The following is a 20,857-nucleotide window of genomic DNA, read 5'->3' on the forward strand; positions in this document are numbered from 1 at the left end:
GACTCGTGAGCCAACAGCAATACACAAATCTATAACCAGATGCTGAGCCTTGCTGAGAGCTGGAGAAGGAGGCAGGGGATGAATGTGCATGGTGCTAGTGATGTCCCAGCCTTTACCAGGAGGGTCACTAAGGGATTTATGTCCTAACAAAGTCCAGATCCTGGCTGGCAGGGGTCCAGCCCAAGGTGGTCACGTGCCACTGCAATCTGCTCACCTCTGTGAGGCCAACACCTGAACCTGGGCTTTGAGGCATGCAGGCTCAGGACAGGGTCTGCACATGCCCATCAGGCCTTGGGCACGCCGATGGATGTCCAGTCAGGTGGAAATGAGGACTTACTGGTTCTGTGGGGATACTGGGTTTGCTGTACTGGGTCAATCACTCTTGATTCTGCCTCTGAGCAATGGTTAAGCTGCTAAGAAAAGCATCTCAATCTCCTTGTTCAGGTTACCATCCTCTCGGCACGAGAAGAAGGAGAAATGTGGTGAGGCCAGAGGACGTTGGACAACAGTGTTCTTTAAACCAGGCTGTCCCACATCCACCCTGCTACTGGGATTGTGCCCCCCAACACCACCCCACAGCCACAGAGCTGGGATGTGGGATGCTGCAGGCACTGACCCTGCTCAGCCTTCCCATGCCTCCCCTGTCCTCCCTGCTCCTAGCAGGTCCCACAGCCTATTCACACAGCAACATCCCAATTCCTTCCTTGCTCCCATTTTTTTTTCCCACAGGGTGCCTGGAACCCTCTGGCAATCATGTCCAAAGCTCACCTCTGGCTGTGCCTCCTGGATTCTTGTGCCCACCTCTGTCTTTGCTCAGGCAACAACCTCTGGGTTGGATGCAGGGCTGTATTTCTCTCCTCTTTCGAGGGTGCTGCTGATGGGGAAGTAGCCCAGACACAGAGGGAAAGCCATGGGCAATGCCGTGCAACAGTTGTGTGCATCCCTCTGGGGATGCCGAGGGGAATTATTCCATCACAGGGAGCTTCAGAAACGCAGTATTTTATTAGAAGGCCATTAAATGTTCAAACAGGTAATTAGAAGAGGGGTGATGATACAAATTGAAGCGAGGTGGGGGTGGACTTTCACCTGAGCAAGGAGAGCTGTGGGGTGGATTTCCACCTCAGCAAGGGAGAGTTGTGGCTGGAGGGCTGAGGTCAGCTCTGCAAGGCCAAGATAAGGAATGAATAAAGCTGAGAGACTTGTGGGGGGTGGAATGAAGGGCTGCAGTACTTTGGCAGAGTGGAAGAGACCAGCCCTGGGGTGGTAATGGTCCATCTCAAACCATGGAGGACTGTGTGGACATGCCTATCTCATGGAAGACAGCCTGCCTTCATCTGGATGGGAAGCACCACGTACAGGCTGGATGAAGGGTGTTACAAACCTTGGACACCAATCTTTGAGTCCCTCTAGGAGGGAACCAACACAGGGATAAGGCACATGGGAAACTTTTGTCCAGCAAGGGCAGGAGGGGAACAAGATGGGAGGTTCAGGATCTACTGCTCCATACATAGATTTGTCCCATTATCCTGCTGATCAGCAAAAGCAGGAGACAGTTTAACTGGAGAGTTGGATTTAAGATTAAAAAATAATACTTTATTATTTTCATCCTCTTCTGTAACTGTGTTGGAGTGTGACAGGGTGGGTGCTCTCGGCAGCTGGGATGTTAAATGTTTTTCCACATGGTCTCTTGATTATTAATGGATTTTAGCACTTGACAAAGTAGAAATTAGGAGATAAAAGCTATTAGAAACTAATTTGGGTAATCACTGATTCTGTTCCCCCAGGAGCCTTTCTGAGAGTGTTGCTCCCAACACCACTGCCAAGTCTCAGGAGAGAAGGAATCTCTTTTCTGCAGAGTTTCTTGGACTTTGCAAGAGCCCTCTGATCTATGGCCAATGAGGAGATAGCTTGAATGGAGCAGGCCTGATCCAAACAACAGTCATCTCCCAGCAGCCTCCTGATACTTATAGGATATCACATCCCTGGACACTATTTGGGGTGGTTTATGTGCCACCTTTTTTTACTGTTATGTTGGTGAAACAGCCGTAGAAACTAGCTTGGGAAAACAAGGTGGGAGATAAATCTTCGTGGCGGGGGCTCTCCCAGTGATAAAATGGGCTACAGTGGAGAAGTAGGCCCTTGAGACCCTTTATTTCCTTTAATTCCCATCTTTCTGAGTGGATCAATACCACCAGGGGCAAGGAAAGGGTGAGGAACCATTGCAGGGAATCAGTTTAAGGGAAAAGCTGGAAGGTGGTAACTGGTGTAGCAACCATTGCTGATTTTTGAGGCAGATGGGCTGGGAGGGTTTGCATATCCCTGGAGGGTTTGTGTGCAGAGAAGAGGATGCCTGTAGGCTGGGAGAGCACTTTTAAAAAGAATTTGACTGATTTTTCTCCTTCTTTTTGTCCATGCAGTCAGTCTTCACTCCTGGCATATGCAGTAAGAGCAAAAGGTCTGTCTTGCAGATTTTTTTTTGCAGATTTTTTTTAAATTTAATTCCGCCCCACAGGAAAATCTCTCCAAATTTCATCCCATCGTCCCACCAAAATTTGATCACCTCAAGCCTTGGTCCAGGAGCACAGCCCAAGGGTCCTGTGGAAGCACTGTCTTGGGGACAGCTCTGATGGTCCCAGGGGAGCTCTATCCCAGGCAGAGGTCAGGGTCTATTGGATGAGGTAAATCCTCCAGCCAGGCTCCTGGCTGTGGATCAGCTGTGTCCCTGGCTCCAGCACGGCTGATTTACACCTGCTGTGGTGACACCCCAGGGCAGGGCACCCGTATTTAATGGGTGGGGATATTGCTGCTGGCAGCAGCAGCTCCCAGCCCTGAGCTCAGGGAGGGGAAAGCAATTTGCCATCGCCATCCCTGGTCCTCTGCAAGGTTTTCCACTTAGAGAATGGGCTGCAGTGAAGAGACTTTATTTGATGGTGTCTAAAGAGGTGTCCAGGTTCTCCTTAAGAGCTGGGAGCAGCTGAGGGCACTCCAAGGGCTGGTGCAGGCAGAGGGTTGGGTGGGTGAGGTTATACTTTTTGATCTTTGCTTAAGGAGGAGTTGGTGGGGAGGGAAGAAGGGAGTTGAGGAACTGGGACTGGGAATTCCTGAGGTCCCTACCAGCTTGCGTCATCCCAAGTTCTCACTGAGCTCCTAGCGGGGACACAGGAGGGTGGCTGGGACATGTCCTGCATACCTGGGCTTGCAGAAACCTCCCTCTTGCCTGCTCTGTGCTGATTCTCCTGCCTCCTTCAGAGACTGTGGAAGGAAGCTGAGGAGGAGAAAGAGGGAGGAAGAAGCTGAGGTCCTCACCATATCAGGAGGTTCATTTTCCCCTCATTCTGCTTTAAGAAGTGACCATTTACCACAGGCCCTGTAAATTCTCTCTGGAGAGAAAATGCCAGGGAGCACGGCATGGGGGATGAGAGCCCTAGATGGCTTTGAAAGAGATGGCAGAGAGGAAAAACAGCCCACCATCAGTGAAGGGGGAAAACAGAGTCAAAGAGAGAGAAGCTGAAAATGTGCTGAAGCAGCTGATGACAGCCCAAACAGCAGGAGAAGGCTCCTGCCTGCCAATTAACGAGGCTCTGGTGCTAATTTGCCACCTTGACTGCACTTCTGAGCTTGTCAGGAGAAGGGAGAGGAAAAACAAAAGAGATGAGGCTAAAAGAGAGCTGGCAAGGTTTTGGTTTGCCTCTTGGCTATGCAGATGTTGCTGGGCTTCGGAGAGGCAAGGGGAGCAAGGGGAGCTGGTGGCAAACCCCACCAATCCACAAGCCTGGCATGTGAAGAGAATGATGACAAGTTTCCACGGGCATGTGTTGGCAGAGCAGCTCTAGGCCACGGCGCTGCCTGACTTAGGGATGCCGATTTCCTGGAATCGCATCCCACCATCTGCTGGGTTAGTTGGGAGAGTGAGAGGTGATCCCATGTGTGCCCAGAAGCATCTCTGGTACCTGCGGTGAAACTGAGTTTTAAGGAAGGAGCCAGAGCAGCCCTGTGCTGGGGCAGAGACGGCCACAGGCAGCTTGGCATCTCCTGCCTCCCCCAGAAATGCTGTCAAACACAGAGCAGAGCTGCTGGCAGCTGCCTGCTGTGTGGCTAACGGAGCCAGAGGAGCCCTGGGCAAAATGCTCAGTGTGAAGCTTCCTGCCAAGCCAAACGTCAGCTTCCTACTTCTTGCCCATCCTGCAGCCTGGGTTCACCCAGAGACCATGGGGATGGATTAAAAGCAACATCTGCACCAGTGTGCTGTTTGCATGCAAAGCTAAACAGTTTCTGCCAGGGAAGCGTGTTACCTGGAACTCTCCTAGCCCTCCCTCCTCCCCTAGGATGTTTTAATTCCCATGCATCCACGTTCTTCTCCCAGGCTGACACAGCATTAGCTGGGAGCCACAAGGGGTAAACTGAGGCAGGCTGGAGCAAGAATGCAGACTTAGCCTTACAGGCTCTCTCCATGCTCGCTCTTCATGGAAAAACTGTCCTTGCTGTTTGGGCCCAGCCTGATGTGGAGATGCCCTTGGGCCAGGAGGCTGAAGGGCACCACCTTATGGCACACAGGGCTCAGCCCTGAGGAGGCTCAGCCAGTACTATGGAAAAAGGGTGAAGACAGAAGGGGGAAAAGGGTCTAGGTTACATAGGTGGAGCTGTGGGCTGTTTGCTCAGGTGCAGCCCATCACTGGCTGTCTCAGGATGGGAGATATAGTTAGGAGCAGCCCCAGCCTGAGGGCCATGAGCTCTCTCTGCTCTGGGAGAGCTGTGCAGAAAACCCCATCCTGCTGCCTGAGCTGGGGCTGAAAAATCCTGGCCTTTCCTTGGCCTCCTTTTCCCTGGCAGAGCTGCTGAACTAACATATATGGAAGGAACCAGAGTGTCTGCAGTCAAGTAAGTGAGGAGCTCAGTTTGTTATTTAAAGGCCATATTCCAGCTTTCATACTGCAGAGAATCTCGTATAAACACAGAGCCTAGAAAAGGACAACTCTAAACACACCAGTTGCTAAAACCTAATGAGTTTGATGCTGAATTCCTAGTTCAGGGTGGCATGCTGGCTATTTCCATCCTGAGGCCAGATCCTGCTGGTGCTGTGCAGCAGCAGCTCTGCAGCCAGCCCCGCTGCCATCAGCACTGTTCTGTGCAGGGGAAAGCACTGCAAGGTAATCAAATGCTGACCTCCAGTTATTAACCTCATCCTTTTAATCACCTCCACTGAGCGCCTTAATTGCTGAGCAGGGATGGGAGAACCTGGCTGCTTCCAGCTGAGATTCCCCCCAGCCTGGCAGTCTCCTCCCAGGGCATGCATGCTGCTGCTCTTCCTTTAACTCACACGCATCCCTAAGAAAGGTGGAAGCGGTTCTCTCCCAAAATACAGCAATTTAGCAGCCAAATTCGAGAAACCAACTCTATCTGTTTTTCTGTCACTGAGTTAGAGGGGTGCAGCCCCATGGTGTTGGGGGTAGGTGACCAAGCCCTTGTCTGCCTGTCCCAATGGGGTGCTTTTTGCTGAGACAGGGCTGTACCAGCTGCCAGCTTTGGAATGCCATACACAGCCTCATTCCTAATGAGAACTGGCAATTTGGGCCTAACTTGGTGCTTTTGGGCAATAGATTATGGATCTTGCTGGGGGCTGTGGAGAGAAGAGAGTGCAGCCCCAGGGGCAACTGCTGAGGATACAAAGAGCTGATGGCTCATCCTTCCAGCTGCCTGCCTCCCCCTACTCCCGCTTTTTTTTTTTTTTTTCATTAAATTAAAAGTAAATGGCTTTTATTCACCTCTCTCTTCACACACGGGACTGTTAGGGCATCACCTGCCTCCATCTGGACCCTACAAATTAGAGAAGTCCAGAGTCCAATCCTTAATGGGTACCTTGAGGTGCTGCCAGTCATTCCAACAGCTCTTACGTTCATGTTCAGGTGGGTTTAGGATGTGGGACTGGTTCAGGACACTGAAAAACATGGTAGGAAATGCTCTGTCTAGGGGAGATGGGATGGAGTCGAGGAATGTTAGCCTGACACATGGCCCACATGATGATGGGGAGAACCCTAGAATGGTTTGGGTTAGAAGACAAATTAAAGCTTATCTTGTTCTAACCTTCCACGGACAAGGACACCTTCCAAATTCCTTCAAGCCTCATCCAAACTGGCCTTGGACACTTTGCAGGGATGGGGCAGCCACAGCTTTTCTGGACAACCAGGAAGTGATGAGATGGAAGATGTACAGCAGAAGCCAAAATAATTTCACTAGCTGGGAATCCTTCCGGCAGCCCTGCCTGCTCAGGAGCACTGCTGGCCTTCACGCCTATGCCCTCCCCCCTCATCCCCAGGCTGATGTCTGCCAGCTTTGCTGGGGGAGCCCAGAGAATGGCTCTGACTTCTCATTTCCTCCTGGTGTGTTTAATTGCCTGATTTTTTTTCCCTTTAGGACTGGGAGAAAGAGAAGAGAGGTGGGCAAAGAAGACAGATGTGTGGAAAACAGAAGTCTAGGTGACAGATTGAGGGCTGCTATAACCACAATAGCCAGCCTGATGGATTGATAGATTAGACAGGGAATATAAATAGCAAGAATGGTTTATCTATCCCCGTTTTATTTTCCTCTTGTCTGTCTCTTTATCTCTCCTGGTGTTATTTTCCTCCTGCTTATCTCTTTATCTGCCCAGCCCAAGGATGGAGGAGAGGCAGGTGACAGAAGCAGGATGGATGAGTTTGGGTTTTTACTGCCTTTGCAGCATCCAAGCAGACAAGTTTTACCAGCTGTGGAGGATTAGAAAGCAGACTCAAATCTGCACACTGATACACATTTCCCACCCCTCTCCTTACCCCTGCACCATCCCCTCTGTCCACCCTCCCTTTGGGATACTGTAGTCAGAGGGTGAGATCCTTCCTCTCTCTGGCTCATCCTTGGCCAAGGAATGAGGGCAGCCACTGGAGCAGTGAGCTCTGCTTGTCTGGGTACCCGGTGTTCCCATCTGACAGCCGGGCAGCTCCACTGCTTGATATTCCAGTCAGGCACCAAGTACAGCAGTGGCAGCACCACCAGGAAGAAGGGAGGGAAGGGAGCCACACAGCACAGGAAAAGCCAAGGCTAGGGATGACAGTAACTGTTCTGTTCTTTTTCTTTTTTTTTTTTTTTTTTAATCTCAGTTGGTTTTGGTTGCTCTTTTGCTCAAAAAAGGCATTTTTTAAAAAATATATTAAACAGATACATTTTAGTAAGATGCCTCTTGGCTGGAGCCACTGACAAGAAATGACACTCCCCAAATGAATAGGCTTAAAAAAACCTGTCCCAAATAAATAAATACATAAATAAAACATTTTCTTTTTCTTTCTTCTGCATTAGGATTTTTTTTGTTGGTTTTTTTGTTTTGTTTTGTAGGGAATCATGGCCCAGGAGGTCTCCGCCGGTGTCTGTGATGGCAGTGTCCCCGGCTCAGGTGCCAGATCCTTTCCAGGCAAGGAGTGAGACAGTGCCTCAACATTGCAGCAGACACGAGGTGCTTGTGGAGAGGCCCCAGGGAAGACCTGCTGGGTCTCCAGGGCCTGCGCTGTGGACCCCCACCAGCACCGAGTGCGAGGGGACAGCTGCAGGATGGATCATGGGGGATGCAAAGGCAAAGGTGCCAGTAGAAACCTCTTAAAAAGACTACAAAAGTTGGGGTGGCGAGGAGGCCGCCACTGTGGGATCCTCACGGTGGGTTAAGCACCTGCTCTGGCAGGACCAGCAGCTGCCTCTGGCCAAGCCACAACCCCCTGGGCTATTGGCACACCTCCCCAGCCACCTCCGTGGTGGCCACAGAAGCACTGTCCCTGCGCTCAGAGCCAGTCTGCACTGCATGAGCCATCCCTCCTCCTCAGTCCCACTGGCATCCTCCATCCACTTGAGCCCCGTGTCTCTTTGGCCAGTTGCTGGGTGTACCTTGGAAGCACGCAGTTGGCACTAAGGTAAGGCCTTGACTTAAATTTTTAGGGTGGTTATTTCTCTCTTCCCCAGGAAGTCTTTCATCCCAGCCCCCTGGCACCGAGGTCTGAGTGCTCCCAGCCGTTAGCTGCACAGCTTGCCCGTCTCCTGCTCCAGCGCATTGGGCAGTTTGGCGTTGAAGGCTCTCAAGGAGGACTGGATCCTTGCCACCTCGTTGTTGGCCAGTTTGAGCCGGTGCCGAAGCAAGCAAGTGAAGAGGTCGAGGCGGATTTTGCCAGGGGGTGAGAGCCTGTTCACCCGGTCCCTGATCTCCAGCAGCTGGAGCATGGCTGAGTCCTGGGAGCCCTGGGTGTAGGGGTAGTCCAGCTGGAGGATCAGGTCACGGATAGCATCCGGCTCAAAAGGCAGGCTGTAGCCAAAGACTTGCAAGCTGTTAATTTTCATGTACCCCAGGTTCTTGGAGGGATCTGACATCTCCAAGGGTTCATAGTAGATTGTCTCATTGGAGCTGTCATCCAGAGACTTGATGCGGCTCCGCAAGTAGACGTGGACCGTTTCAAAGAAGGTCTTCCACTTGTTGCCCAAGGTGATTGTCCAGTTTTGGCACTGGGGAGAGGCATCTATGGTAGTCCTTTCCCAGTCTGGGAAGCTGCCCTCATTGACAGGCATGAACCAGCTCTCAGAGTGGCTTCCCCCAAAGGGGTTGACATAGATGGCCATGACGGGCTCCAGGGTGCTGTTCTTGGTGAGGCAGATCTGCAGAGAGAGGGCCAACATGACATGAACCAGCCCAGGCTTGTACTTGTTGCTCTTCAGGGTCAAGAGCATGCGCTTCCTCCAGGAGGGGTCAAACCAGCTCCCCAAGCGCATGTCGTTGCTGATGAAGATGGAGTGCACCTCGATGCGGCTGTCCCGTTTCTGCAGGAGGTATTTGAGTTCCAAGTCCTGCAGGTCGGTCTCCAGCCCCAGGTAGTGCTCCAATGAGTCGGCCACCTCAGGGCGGCAGAAGCCCTGGGTGAGCACGTAGCCATGGTTGCAAGTCCCGCAGCGGGTGCTGTTGTCCTGGTCACAGCTGGCACAGGCTGGCCCCTCGCCCAAGGCGCATGGTATGGACCCCTGGCAGGAGGGCTGCTCGGAGGGACAAGTACAGCTGTGGCTTTCTTCCAGAAAGGTCCCAGGTACAGTGGTCTCACTACAGTACAGGAGCGACTGTGCGCGGCTCCACCAGTAAGGAAGGGACCTGGTGCAGAGGAAACACAGAAGAGAGGTTTAGATGGCATCTTTTGGGATGCGACTGACTTTCCCTAAGGATGGAAGAGCTGCCGCCCACCTTGTGTTTGTTTTCTTCTCTGCTGGTGGCACCCCCCATGAACAAGACCCATTTTTCACCTTCAGGTTTGGACCTGATCTCTCAGGGCCACATTCCAAGCTGGTACAGCCACTCCTGCTGCCTGCTCACCCCCAGGCGTCCCTCCTAGGTGGGACCTTCTCCAGTTGCAGGCACAGGGTAGTGTCCCAGCAAGGGATGCCATGGCACCCTACCTCTCCTTTGGTAGCTTGAAGCGAGGTTGGCGGTGGCAGCGTTTGCTGAGGTTGAAGAGCCGCTGGATGAGTCGGTAGGTTTTCTTGGAGAGCAGCTTCAGACTGGTGCCCAGCTGTTGGTAGCGATGCTGGATGTCCAGATCCATGGTCCAGAAGTGGGAGATAGCTGTCCTGTTCAGGAAACGGTCTGTGGGGAGTCTTTTCACCAGGGCCTGAAACTCCTCTGTGGGGAGAAGGAGACGGTATCAACGGACCCCAGAGAGGAGGTGGTGAAGGTGGAGCTGAAAGCAATGTCCCTCCACCCGAGCTCCCAGGTCTTCATGGTGAGAAGACCACCCTAGAGACCCAGCACGCAGCCTGCAAGGGGAAGGAGATGCTTGGTAGTGTCACTCCAGCCTCACCTGACTCCTCGAACTGGCTGTGGTGGCTCTCCCAGGCTCGCCCAAGCTGGGCCAGGCTGCTCTCCAGCGCCTGGATGTCGGCCTCGGGGCAGTTGCAGCGAGGGAAGGCGAGCTGGCACTGGCAGCGGCAGTCGCTCCTGCGGCACACCAGCTCCCCGGCAGAGCCGCAGGCAATGTAGCTGAGAGCAGCTGCCACGAACCTCTCCCGCAGGTAGGAGGGGAGCACCGTCTGCAGCCCTGCAAGAGGGAGCAGCCCCGAGAGCATCAGGGCATGCACGGAGCCCCTCAAACCTCACCTAGGCGAGGAGGCCACAAGCCTCCCCCCCTCCCCGGGCTCCCACCCTCGCACGATTATATCAATTTGCTGTGGAGCCGCTTGTCTGGGCTCTGCATCGATCTTGGCTCCTCTTGGCAGACAAGCAACAACCTCATCCTGCCCAGCTTTCATTATTTTCATCCCCGCTCCTCCCCAGCCCTGAAATTAGAACCGGCATCTCATGCCAGCATACTCCCCTGCAACCCCCTGTGCATCCACAAGCACGACAGCATTTGTCTGCCCCCACATCTCCACGAGCCCAGTCCTACCTTGGAGCTGCACTTTGTTCTCAGGGCTCTGCACCAGGACAGAGCTCACCGAGTCCAGATTGTCATAGTTGCTGCAGCCGAGTGGCCCTGTCCGTGTTTCTGTCACCTAAGGCGGGGACACACAGGTGGTCAGGGATACAGGAGGGGACACAGGCTGAGAGTGTTGTAGATAATCTCTGACCCCACTGGCCAAATCCCACTCCTAATAGCAGGGCGATGGTCGGAGAAGAGAACTAATTATCTGCTAATTAGCTTGTTGACAGACGGCAGCCATGCCTGCAGCCCGCTGAAAAATGCCCCTTTATTAAGGTGCTCAATTTCGCATAAATAATGGGAATGTGTTAACTTTCCTCGCTCTCTCCTCTCTGGGTGATGCTGTTTTAGGTTTGGCCAGCCGCGAGGGGCCACTGGTGAGGCCCAGGGCTGCAGTGTCCCAGCGCTGGCCCCTCCCTCAGCCCCTCGCCTACCTTGATGGCGGCCGTGGCGATCTGAATGTGGTGCAGCCGGCGCAGGGTGCTCTCCCGGTCGATGAAGTAGGAGGCTGCCAGCTGGTGCAGGGTCTCCAGTGAGACCCCTGAGCTGTTCCCAGCTCCCCCTGCAGGCTCTGCCCTCCGGCTCAGCTTGCGCTTGTCCACAAAAATGGTCAGGGACTCCTCTCCTGGGGAATGCACAATACTTTTGGAAGGCTGCTGGGCTCCCCCCATTCCCTTTCTTGGCCATGTTTCTCCTGCAGTGCTTCTTTTCCCACTCTCCCCCTTTGCACAGTCCTTGTGCAAGGGGGGGTTGAGTAGGACTGAGCACCTCCCAGCACTCACCTCCCAGCGTGGCAGCCAGCAAGAAGTGTGTCCCATACTTTTTGATGAGGCTGTCAGTGATCTGCTGGGGGCTGGGCCGACGCCCCAGCAGTCGGATGTTCCGGATGAATTCAGGGGCCAGGGGAAGCGGAAGGCTGAAGAAATCTTTCCTCTCCAAGGCCAAATTATTCACCTTCCAACGAGCAAACTCTCTGTGAGAGGAGAGCAGCAGTGGGGAGAGGGTGTCAAGTGGGTCTGGCCACAGCACATGCATGCTCTTTCCTTCTGCCCCTGATTCCCAGCTCAGGACAGGTGGAAAACTGCAGTTAGAATCATCCTGACCTACCCATCGTAAGTGAAGGACCTGATGCGTGCACTTGGCAGCTATGGATCCAGCCAGGACAAAAGCACTGTTCCTCCCTAAGCCATTGATGGTGATAAAGAGCTACAAGCAGCGGAGATGCCTGATATTGATTAATCCAACACCTCCGGAAGGCATTAATCACAGCCCAGGGCAGGCCTTAGACCCTTTTTCAGCCCACTGGGATGGTTGGATCTCATCCCTCCTCCAACCCTATGCCTACGGATCCAAGTGAAAATCCTGCATCTGAGTGGTATCATGCTTTTAAATATCAGCAGCGTTTTGTGAGAAGCTGGAGGTGTTGGGATGTGGTGGGGTTGGTGGTGGGTCCTTTCTGAGCCCCAGATGCTGTGAATGTGCCCCCCCAGCCTTGCCCAACCCTAGGGAGCAGCCGCCCAGCCTGTCACTGCCTCCAAAACCCCATGGCCTCGTAAACAACTGGCAGCAAATTTCAGCCTAATCTTTGGCATTTTGCTCTAATTAAAACCAGGCGATGCCTTTCAGACAGTTTTACCATGACTGAATGGGAAAAGAGGGAGATGGAAGAGGAGGGAGGGGTGGATGGGTGCAAAGCAGCAGCTGCTGGGCTTGGCAGATGACAGGTTGCCTCCCACCATGACTTTTGGGCCCAGAAGATGGGATGCAGGGGCCAGAAGCAGAGCTGAGGATGAGGCAGGGGGGATGCTACCTCTTCCCTTGCACACACACTCCCTTGGGGCTGGGGTGCCAATTTCCCCCCTTCCATCCCAGAGGCAAAGCAAGCCCTGAAGGCTGATAGCAGGTTCTCTGCCTCTGGGGAGGTATGAGCCAGCTGCAATCCCTCTGGCTGTTCCTTCCTGTCCCACCATCGTCACCAGCAACATCCTTGGAGGATGCAGGTTCCTCGGCATGGCAGCCTCAGCGCACAGGAAAGAGGAGAGGAGCTCCCTGGGGGTGCCAGACTGCATAACAAGGCTGCAATCCCAGCACCCATGTCAGCCTTCCCGAGAGGCCGTGGCCAGGCTTTGCTTCACTGCTGGAAGCCCCCAAGGGCTCAGCACCGGTGGGGAGTGGAAGGAAAAAGGGCTCATTAGCCAGAGGTGACAGCCCCAGTTAGGTCCAGGAGGCTGTGGAATGGAGTGGCTTTCCCATAGAGGCGTTCACGGGGTGGCCCTTTGCTGTGGTGAGTGGACCTCACCACTGCCAAACCTGGTTCTCTGCTGGCAAGAAGCCCTCTTCAGCCTCTGCCCCCATGCATATAGCATCCCACTGCAGCAGTCCATGGGCTGATGGGACTGGGATCACGCCAGGGGATCAGTCAAAGCGGCTTTTCTCGAGCCCCAGCAGCATCCCAGCCCCAGAGGACTGCCAGTCTAGGCAGTTTCAGTAATTTGGCACAGAGACATCTCTGCACACAGAAAAAGGACAAAAGAGTATCGTTGTCCAAAGGGCCTGGAAGGTGGACACCACATGCATATTGCCCCTTCTGTCCCCACTTTCCACCTCGGGGCAGGAGATCGGTAGGTAGAGGATGTCCAAAGGGACTGGAGTACACGTGAGGCCCATCCATCTCAGTGAGCTCTGTGTCTCCTGCCATAAGGGCTGATTCCATCTCAATCTGTGCACCAAATCCCTCTCATCTTAGGGAAAATCCTGCCTGGAGCCCAGACTGGCCACACCATGAGCGTCCGGGGGGGGGGGCTGCAATCATATTCCCTGGAAAAGCAGCACCTCCCATGCACCCACCCCGCTGTCTGTCCCAATGATCAGCCTCCTCCTGCACATGGGGGTCTGTTTATGTGGATTAGACAGGATCCTCTCCACTGTGCTGTGCCCTCCACTGTGCTGTGCCCCCACAGTCCCCCACTCCACAGGCCCCCTCTTGGGCTGCCCACAGCCTCTCACCTGTAGATCCTGTACCTGGTGGTGAAACCCTGCCGGTAGCGCTCCATGAAGTCCACGTACTCCTGAGCTCGGTAGAAGGGTCCCCGGTCAGTGAGGAGCCAATCGAGGGGTGCCCGGACAGAGGGAGAGTAGGATGAGGAGGCAGAGGAGGGGGTCGCGGGGGCTGCATGGCCCTGGGGCACAGCGCTGCTCGCCCCGCCGGCCACTCCCCAGCGGCAGCACGCGCTCAGGGCCAGCAGGGCCAGCGGCCACGGGAGCATCGGTGGAGGCCCGTCAGCACGTGGGAGGTCCTGCCGCCCCATCCTGCTGCTGCCCGGCTGGCTTCTTCATTCTCTCACCCTGCGGCGATCCTCCGGGATAGCCCTGTCCTGCAATGCCAAACGGACAGCCGATATAAACCAGAAGCTTTGGAATGCTTGCTGGGATGCTGACAGAGAAAGCTGCTCTCGAGGGAGAGCCATGAGCCAGAGGAAATAAGAGTTTATGAGGTTGGGGGTGCTGGGTGCTGCTGAGGTTAAATGAAACACCTGGCTGATGGCTGCTTGAGGAATTTCTAGCTTTTTCTCTGTGGTTTTCTCTGCCATACATCAGTCTGTCAAGCCGAGCTTGCTGCTGTGGGGTGCCCATGTAGTGGGGATGGTGGGCGACACGTGTCACGAGCATGTGCAGCTCATTTCAGGTGGGGCTAAAAATAATCATCACGGGGAATTGGGAAGGCTGGATGGATGTCCACTCCAAGGTTGGCTAGGTTGATGGAAATAGCGTTTTGAGTGCAAAGTAAAGATGGGGCTTTTCTGGCAGCAGCAACCACAAGGCCAGAGCCTGAACTTGCCAGTAAAAGTGGGAGATGGGGAACTGCAAGGTCTGGCCAAGGCCAGGTGTGCTTTGAGGCAACAACAGCTGTTTGCCTCAAAACAGGGACCCTAGTGCTGCAGTACTGCCAGGGAAGATGGTTTTTATTCCGGAAGGCAGCTGAAGCCCAAATGCCCATCCCTGCTAAGCACACACCAACCCTGCTTTCTCCCAAACAGGGCTTTGCTGGATGAATCATCATGCTTTAACATGTAATAATATGTTTTTTCTTTTTTTTTTCTCTCTGCCTTCTATTTTTAAACCCTTAAGAGTGCCCTTTGATTACACTTTCTCAGCTTCTCACTCAGCCCTTGAGGCTGGGGCCCTGTGAATTTTAAACAAAAGCTGAGATCTTCACATCACCAGGCTGGGATGCCAGGGCAGTGGGGTGGGCAAGAGCACCGGGCAGGGTTTATTCTGTTCCCCCACACTCTTTTTTCACGTGTTACCTTGGTTTCTCCCAGCCTGGCAGACAGCCACATAACAGCCCGGTCACTGCCTCCTGCTCCTGGAGTTCCCCACGGCCACGATGTGACCAAATCCTAGCCCAAACCTGTCCCATGCTTTGGTGGGGGGCAGACAATGCCAGGCTGGTTTCCTCACTCTGTGCCTCAAGTGTTAGAGGGGGCATCTGTCACCTCCAAAACATGGCAGGACTCGAATGCCAGAGGCTCACAGGGCTGCTTGTGCACTGCCACGTGTGGTGATGGCTGAGCAGCTGAGGCACTTCAGCTGCCCTGTAATCGTCCCTTCCTCCAACCAAAGCTGGGCCGAGGGGAAGCAGGCAGATGGGATACAGAGTCTGCCTGAAGCAAATCTGCACCTTGCTCCTCTCCCCAGGAATATCTACTGGTACAATTAAAAGTTGATGTGGCCTGGGAACCAAACGGATCCTCAAAGCTCAAGATTAAACCCCCCCAGGTCCATGCTGCCTGCCGCCATGGGTCCTGCTTCTGTGCTGACTCAGGACCAGCTGTCATGTCCAGGAGAGAATGGTGGGAGCCAGGGTCTGGCAGCAAATCTCACGGATGGTTTAGATACTGACCATAGGCTAAACCCTCAGTGATTCGATCCCTTTCAACAAGGAGGAAAGCAGCGCTCTGGATCTCAGCTGAGAAGCCAAGGGAGGGTAAAGCATCCTTGAACAGCATCTTTCTAAGCCCTGCCCATGGAAACACACTGCTTGTAGCATTAAATATGGCTGTGACAGCAAAACACCTTGTTTAAGTATCTGGTGTACTGGGACTCTGCCTGTTGCCTCACAAACAGGCTTGGCACACCCTATTTCCTCATCCCCTGTCATTATCCATGGGTTTTAAGTGGCTCCTGACCCACCTCCAGCTGAGGTGGGGCTGGGCAGGGACTAGTCCCCGGTAGTGTCCCTCCCTCCACATGTCTGTAACAGCCTGGGTCTTACAGGGGATGTTAAAGGGGATTTTAAGTGGTCAAAGGACATGCTCTTCCACAAGTGCCATGGGACATTGGCCTCATCCATCACCACAGACTGGTAGGGATGGTTTTTCGCCAGTCACTTCACCACCCTGCCAGAGGCTTTTCTGGTGCAAATCAGGACATGAGAGTATCCTTCCTTCGATTCAAAGCACGAAGGGGATTTTTTGGGGGTGGGACACAGCAGGCAGAGCACTGTCTTTGCCATCAAACCATCCTAGATGTTAAATGCTTCCCACCAGCACTAACCAGCCCCTTGCCATTACCACCCTGGGGGGCATCTCCATGTGAATTCACTAAGAAGGGCTTCCCATGCTGTCCTTCCCCTCCAAATCCCCTCTCCTGCCATAGCTAAGGCAGCAAACATCTGGCTCACCATCACAAGGAGGGATATTATGGATAGACCCACTTTGGGCCACCGTTTCCCTTAGGCTGTAGTTCCTAGACCAGCTAGGCATTTAAGCCTGTTGTGATGCCTTCCCTGGGGAGCTCATTCTGAGATTTGAGGCTGAGCATGGCACGTTTCCCTATGGCTACTTCATGTTTTACTACAGAGCAATAAAAATAGGATTTGATATTTCCAGCACCTGGCCAGGGCAAACTGGTGTGAAACCAGTGAAGATTCCCTCCTGGTATGAAGCAAAGTTTCCAGCCTTGCTAAGTGAGCTTTTATTCACACATCCCTCTTATTTACACGGTGTGTGCCGGCACCTTCGGTCCCCTGCTTGGGGACGGCTGCTGACGCACACCAGCATCCTTGCCAACAGGAACTGGAAGTCCCAAGTCAGGCAGGAATAGGCAAGGAGGGCCTTGTGTGAGGGCTGCACTGAGCTATGCAGCAACTTATCCCCGTGGAGCAGCTTTCCTGCATCACTGTCATATGGGATAATTTATTTCCTCCTACTGATCAGGAGTTATAGAAAATAAATACGTGCAGATATTGCCATAGCTCTGTATAGTCCTCAATCCTTATAGCTGAGGGGAATTGGCTCTGAGGGGAAGGGGGGCTGCACTGCTGCTCTGTAGGGTTGGGGCAATGCTTTTCAGGGTGCATCTCCACATGCTCACACCAGGATCCTCCTGGGATGCTGAGGAGTGTAAAGTTCTTTAGAAACAAGTAACCCCCTTGACCTTACTACTAGAGCTGGAAATAACTTGCTAATCACTTTTCCTTGATCCAAAAAAATGAAGATTTGATGAGAAGCATCTGACAACTCTTTTTTCTTCCTTTTGATTTAGGGTTTTGCATCACAAAAGTTGGAAAACTTCCAGTTAATTTTTTTTCTCCTCTTTCCCCTCTATAAAAACTCCAAAGCAATGGAAGAAGAGTGCCAAAGCAAATATTCTCAGCAAATTTTTCTAGGATCACAACCTCTTCCAGGGCCAAGTCCTCCTGAGCTTCTTGCAGCCCACTGTGTCCCCATTGCCTGCAGCAAAACACCCATGTGTTGCTGTAGTGATGGCTGATGCATGGCCCACACTGTTACTCGTCATGAACATACGTCTTAAAAAGAGCTTGTGGCAATTTCCAGAGGCATCTCCCACTCTGGGGATGGCAATGGGGTCACTTCTGTGGTGGTGTCCTCATCCAAAACGGGGACCAAATGAGAGGCCAGAGGAGGGATGTGAGATGGGGGTGCTCTGGTGAGCTGCATAAGCATCCCTCTACTGCCCTTAGAGCTGACAGTGACAGCAGCAACATCCTCAGCATAATGTTGGAGTTATGACAAAGTCCTGCTCGCTTCCATGCTGACGGCATCTCCAGAGCCACACGCTCCACTACTAATCAGGCTGAGTTCGATAATTAAGACGTTAGCTAATTGTTAGAGACATTAACATTGATTTGCGCCCTTTCATGCTGCAGGAGCAGATCTCGAGATACAGAAACTGGGAAGCATACACTGGAGTGAGGGGCAGTGGTATTTGCCAGGTGCCATTGGGAAGCACAGGAAGATTCCAGATCTCTGGAACTACCTCTGTACATGCTGAGCTGAAGCCTAGAGCCAAAGCAAACCCCACTGTCTATGGCACGTATATGACTCCAGTTGGTGGCAAAGCTGTGAGATGTGCCCAGTCACAGGAGGTGATCCCTGGGGCACAGTGGGAACAAAGTTGCATCTGTGCAGGAGCAATGGGGAGAGATCTCAAGTTCCCTGGGGATGCCTTTTAGTGGGAACAAACATCAAACCTAGTGACTGAGTCACCTTCTCATTAAACATGGAAGAGCTTTATCAAATTAAGGCCACTCAAAAGAGCCTGGGCAAAGGCTAAGTGCAGTTTAGCATCTGAAGTGGATTGACTCAGCTAAGCCACGTCTGTCTATGAATTCACGCAGGTGCCCAGTCCACATCTTGCTCTGCCGCTTGCCCACCTTGGGACAGGATAAATTAAAAGGGATAAAATAAAAGGGATAAATTTTTGCAGGATGCTCCCATTGCTCCAGAGCCACCAGTCTCACCTGGGGCTTCATGGAACCCACCTCCCCTACAGCCAGCCCTGCCTCTCCATGACTTTGCTGTCTCCTCTGCCTCCTGCCCCGGCTCGATTGTGGATTGCAAGGAGATGCATCGCCGGGCTCATATCCGCGCGCTTCCAAGGAAGCGCCAGGGCCTCATTGATCTGCCGGGGTAATTAAGAGAGCAAAGCAGGCACCGCCGGAGCAACAGCAGTGCAGTAATCACTGGCAAAGTGGGCACGGCAGGGTGCTGGCAGCCACCTGGTAGCTGGCCTCGGAGACACAGCTCCAGCTGGGGAGCGTAGGGACAACCACCTCGGAGCCTCCTGTCCTGCCAGAGCCGCAGTGCTGAAGATCACAACCGCAGCTGTCAACAGATTGTCGCTGGGCTCCCGCAAGCCACCCTCTGTAGCCTGTTCAGTCACTATAGCCAAGGGACTCTAAGTCACTGCCCTCCTCTCAGCTCATGTGATCTGTTAGAAAACCTGTAGGACTCCATGACTTGAGTCCTTTGGATCCTTTTGGGTTCCTTTTATTAGCTTTTTCTTCACATCCTCAAGAGCGAGACACTTGAAGATGAGCAGAAAATCCCAGGACTCAGGGAGCCAAGGATTTGCATAAGACATCAAATGAGCTGAAGCCTGGGCCACTGTCAGGGAAGATGGCAGCTGCGCGCAGCGAGTCGCACCAGTGCCATGTGTTCTGCCCTCTGGCTTCGCACACCCGAGACTTTCACACCGACAGGCAAAAAACCTCTTAAATAAAGCAATGTGTAAAACAAAATTTCCTCCCCCAGCACAGTGATGGCAACAGCAGTTCCGGCTTCTCCACCTCACGCTGATCTCTACGACCAAAGAATCCCTGTAGATGGATCTTTGGGACCAGGGAAGAGCACCCCTGCAAACGAGGGGATGGGGAAAAAGAGCAACCGTGTGCACAGAGGGCCAGGGGAAAAGAGCAGCCCTGCAACCTCCTCAGCAGGGAGGATGGCTCATTCCCACTAACAGATCCTGCATGCCCAGTACCATCCTCATGCAGGAGCTGGGGGCAGTGCAAGGTGAAGAACACAGCTTCCTTTCCCTGCCTTGTCTTCACAAGAGTGACAACTGTCACAGATGGGCAGTGATGCACAAGTGTAGCTCAACCTTAGCGGCGCAGAATAAATAAGGTGGTGGGTGGCTGGTGCTGGGAATACAGAAGGAGCCCTCCTCTGGGGTGTGAGAGTGGGGCCACTCCCCTTTCCAGCACCCTGCTGCTCCCCAGCTCTCCAAACTGTCACTGAACGGCCACCAAAGACAGCTCCGCTTCGGAAAAAGTGCAGGGGCCTCCTTGCAACATCTCCGGGGTTGGCAGGGGACCCTCCTGGCTGCTGACAGAGAGGGGACACTGACATCTGCCGGCAGGTCCTATTCAGCCCCGCAGCGCCCAGGCTCAGAGTGCCGGCCCCGGGACCACACCGGCGGCACTCTGGGACCCGCCACTGCCGCTCCAGGGAAGCGACACGCGGGTCCCCTGGGGAGGGACAAGGCAGGGTGAGCATCGCTGCGCCGAGAGCTGATGCTCTCCAGCGCTTTAAAGACACAGAGTTTCGTTTCTTACTGGAAAGATGAGTGTTTAGGGGAAGGGAACAGAGCCCGGCAGCGGGGACTCCGCGGCTTCCGGAGCTGCTGTGCCGGGTAGGCGCCCGAGGTGAGCAAACATCTCCCGACGGGTCACGCACCCACTGCGCGACCCGATGCTCCGGGTGGTGGAGCGGGGCCTTGCGGTGGGAGAATGGGCGATGCCCCCACAGGCTAATGACTGATCGGTGCCCATCGGAGAAATGTGTGTTTTAACATTTGCGGGGGCATCTCCCCCGGTCCCTGCGGACGCGGGGTTCCTCACAGCGGCATTTCACACCGAGCAGCGCACTCAGCACAGAGCGGCAGGTCTCAGCATCCCGGCCATCCAGTTTATCCCGTAGCCCGCCAGCACCCGGTCCCACTGGGCCGATCGCAGCTGCCTCTCACCTGTCGGGCCCCGCGCCGGGGCGGCTCCCGCCCGGGAAGGACTCGGTCCCTTCCCCTACACCCGAGCTCGCCGGGGAGGCTGCGAAGCGAGCCCGGAGCGGGGACACAACTTGACCAAGGTCACCGAGCAAGCAAGCCAGGGTTAGTACCCAGGATCTCCGCCCTTGCGGGGCCGCCGCTCGCCCTGCACCACTCCTTCCCCATCCCACCACAGGCAGGATCCCCAGGCCGGCTCAAATCCCGTCCCCCAACTCCTCCCCGCGACCCCGCAGACTCACCCCAGGCTCCAAATCAGCGCCGGCGGAGCACGGGCCGCCTCTCTTTGGCGTACCGCCTGGATCCGCTCCGTTTCAGCGGCTCCGGGCGCTGTCCCGCCGCCGAGCCGCACCATGTGCGGGCGGGTCCCGGCGGCACCGCCACCATCCCGAGCTCCCCTCAGTGCCGCCCGCGCGGCCACCGCCGGCTCTGCCGAGCTGCGCGGGGCCGTCGCGCCGCGCCGCTAATATATGCAGCTGCCGCAGCCAATCAGAGGCGCCGCCGGCAGCCCCGCGCGTCTCCATTGGCCGAGCGGAGCGGGGCGGGGCGGGGCGCGGGGGTCCCTCTCCCGCCTTGCGAGCCGG

The 20,857-nt window shown here is 54.3% G+C and overlaps 1 protein-coding gene across 2 annotated transcripts; it reads right to left on the minus strand.

Annotated features, from left to right (window-relative positions):
* Window positions 1-4,879: 4,879 nt before the first annotated feature.
* Window positions 4,880-20,653, minus strand: BRINP2 (BMP/retinoic acid inducible neural specific 2). 2 transcript variants are annotated; one of them, XM_088170348.1, is made up of 8 exons: window positions 20,516-20,653; window positions 13,488-13,840; window positions 11,249-11,439; window positions 10,901-11,091; window positions 10,434-10,539; window positions 9,849-10,085; window positions 9,448-9,670; window positions 4,880-9,145 (listed from the first exon to the last, which is right to left on the minus strand). In XM_088170348.1, exons 2-8 carry the CDS (start codon window positions 13,772-13,774, stop codon window positions 8,029-8,031), a joined length of 2,352 nt encoding a protein of 783 aa, XP_088026474.1. In that variant the 5' UTR covers window positions 13,775-13,840; window positions 20,516-20,653; the 3' UTR covers window positions 4,880-8,028. The 2 variants fall into 2 exon arrangements, with proteins under 2 accessions (XP_088026474.1, XP_014730207.1); XM_014874721.2 differs by having other exon boundaries at window positions 13,473-13,840; window positions 20,516-20,652.
* Between the last annotated feature and the right edge of the window lie 204 nt (window positions 20,654-20,857).

Source organism: Sturnus vulgaris, chromosome 9 (assembly GCF_052056855.1).
Source record: "Sturnus vulgaris isolate bStuVul1 chromosome 9, bStuVul1.hap1, whole genome shotgun sequence".
NCBI lineage: Eukaryota > Metazoa > Chordata > Aves > Passeriformes > Sturnidae > Sturnus > Sturnus vulgaris.

Bases quoted from the DNA above. Each gene is read 5' to 3' on its own strand.
- BRINP2 (XM_014874721.2), bottom strand. From the start codon at position 13,774: ATGGGGCGGCAGGACCTCCCACGTGCTGACGGGCCTCCACCGATGCTC. The intron at 11,440-13,472 runs GTGAGAGGCTGT...CTCCTCTCACAG, and splicing joins ACCAGGTACAGGATCTACAG to AGAGTTTGCTCGTTGGAAGG. The intron at 9,671-9,848 runs GTGAGGCTGGAG...TTCTCCCCACAG, and splicing joins CAGCCAGTTCGAGGAGTCAG to AGGAGTTTCAGGCCCTGGTG.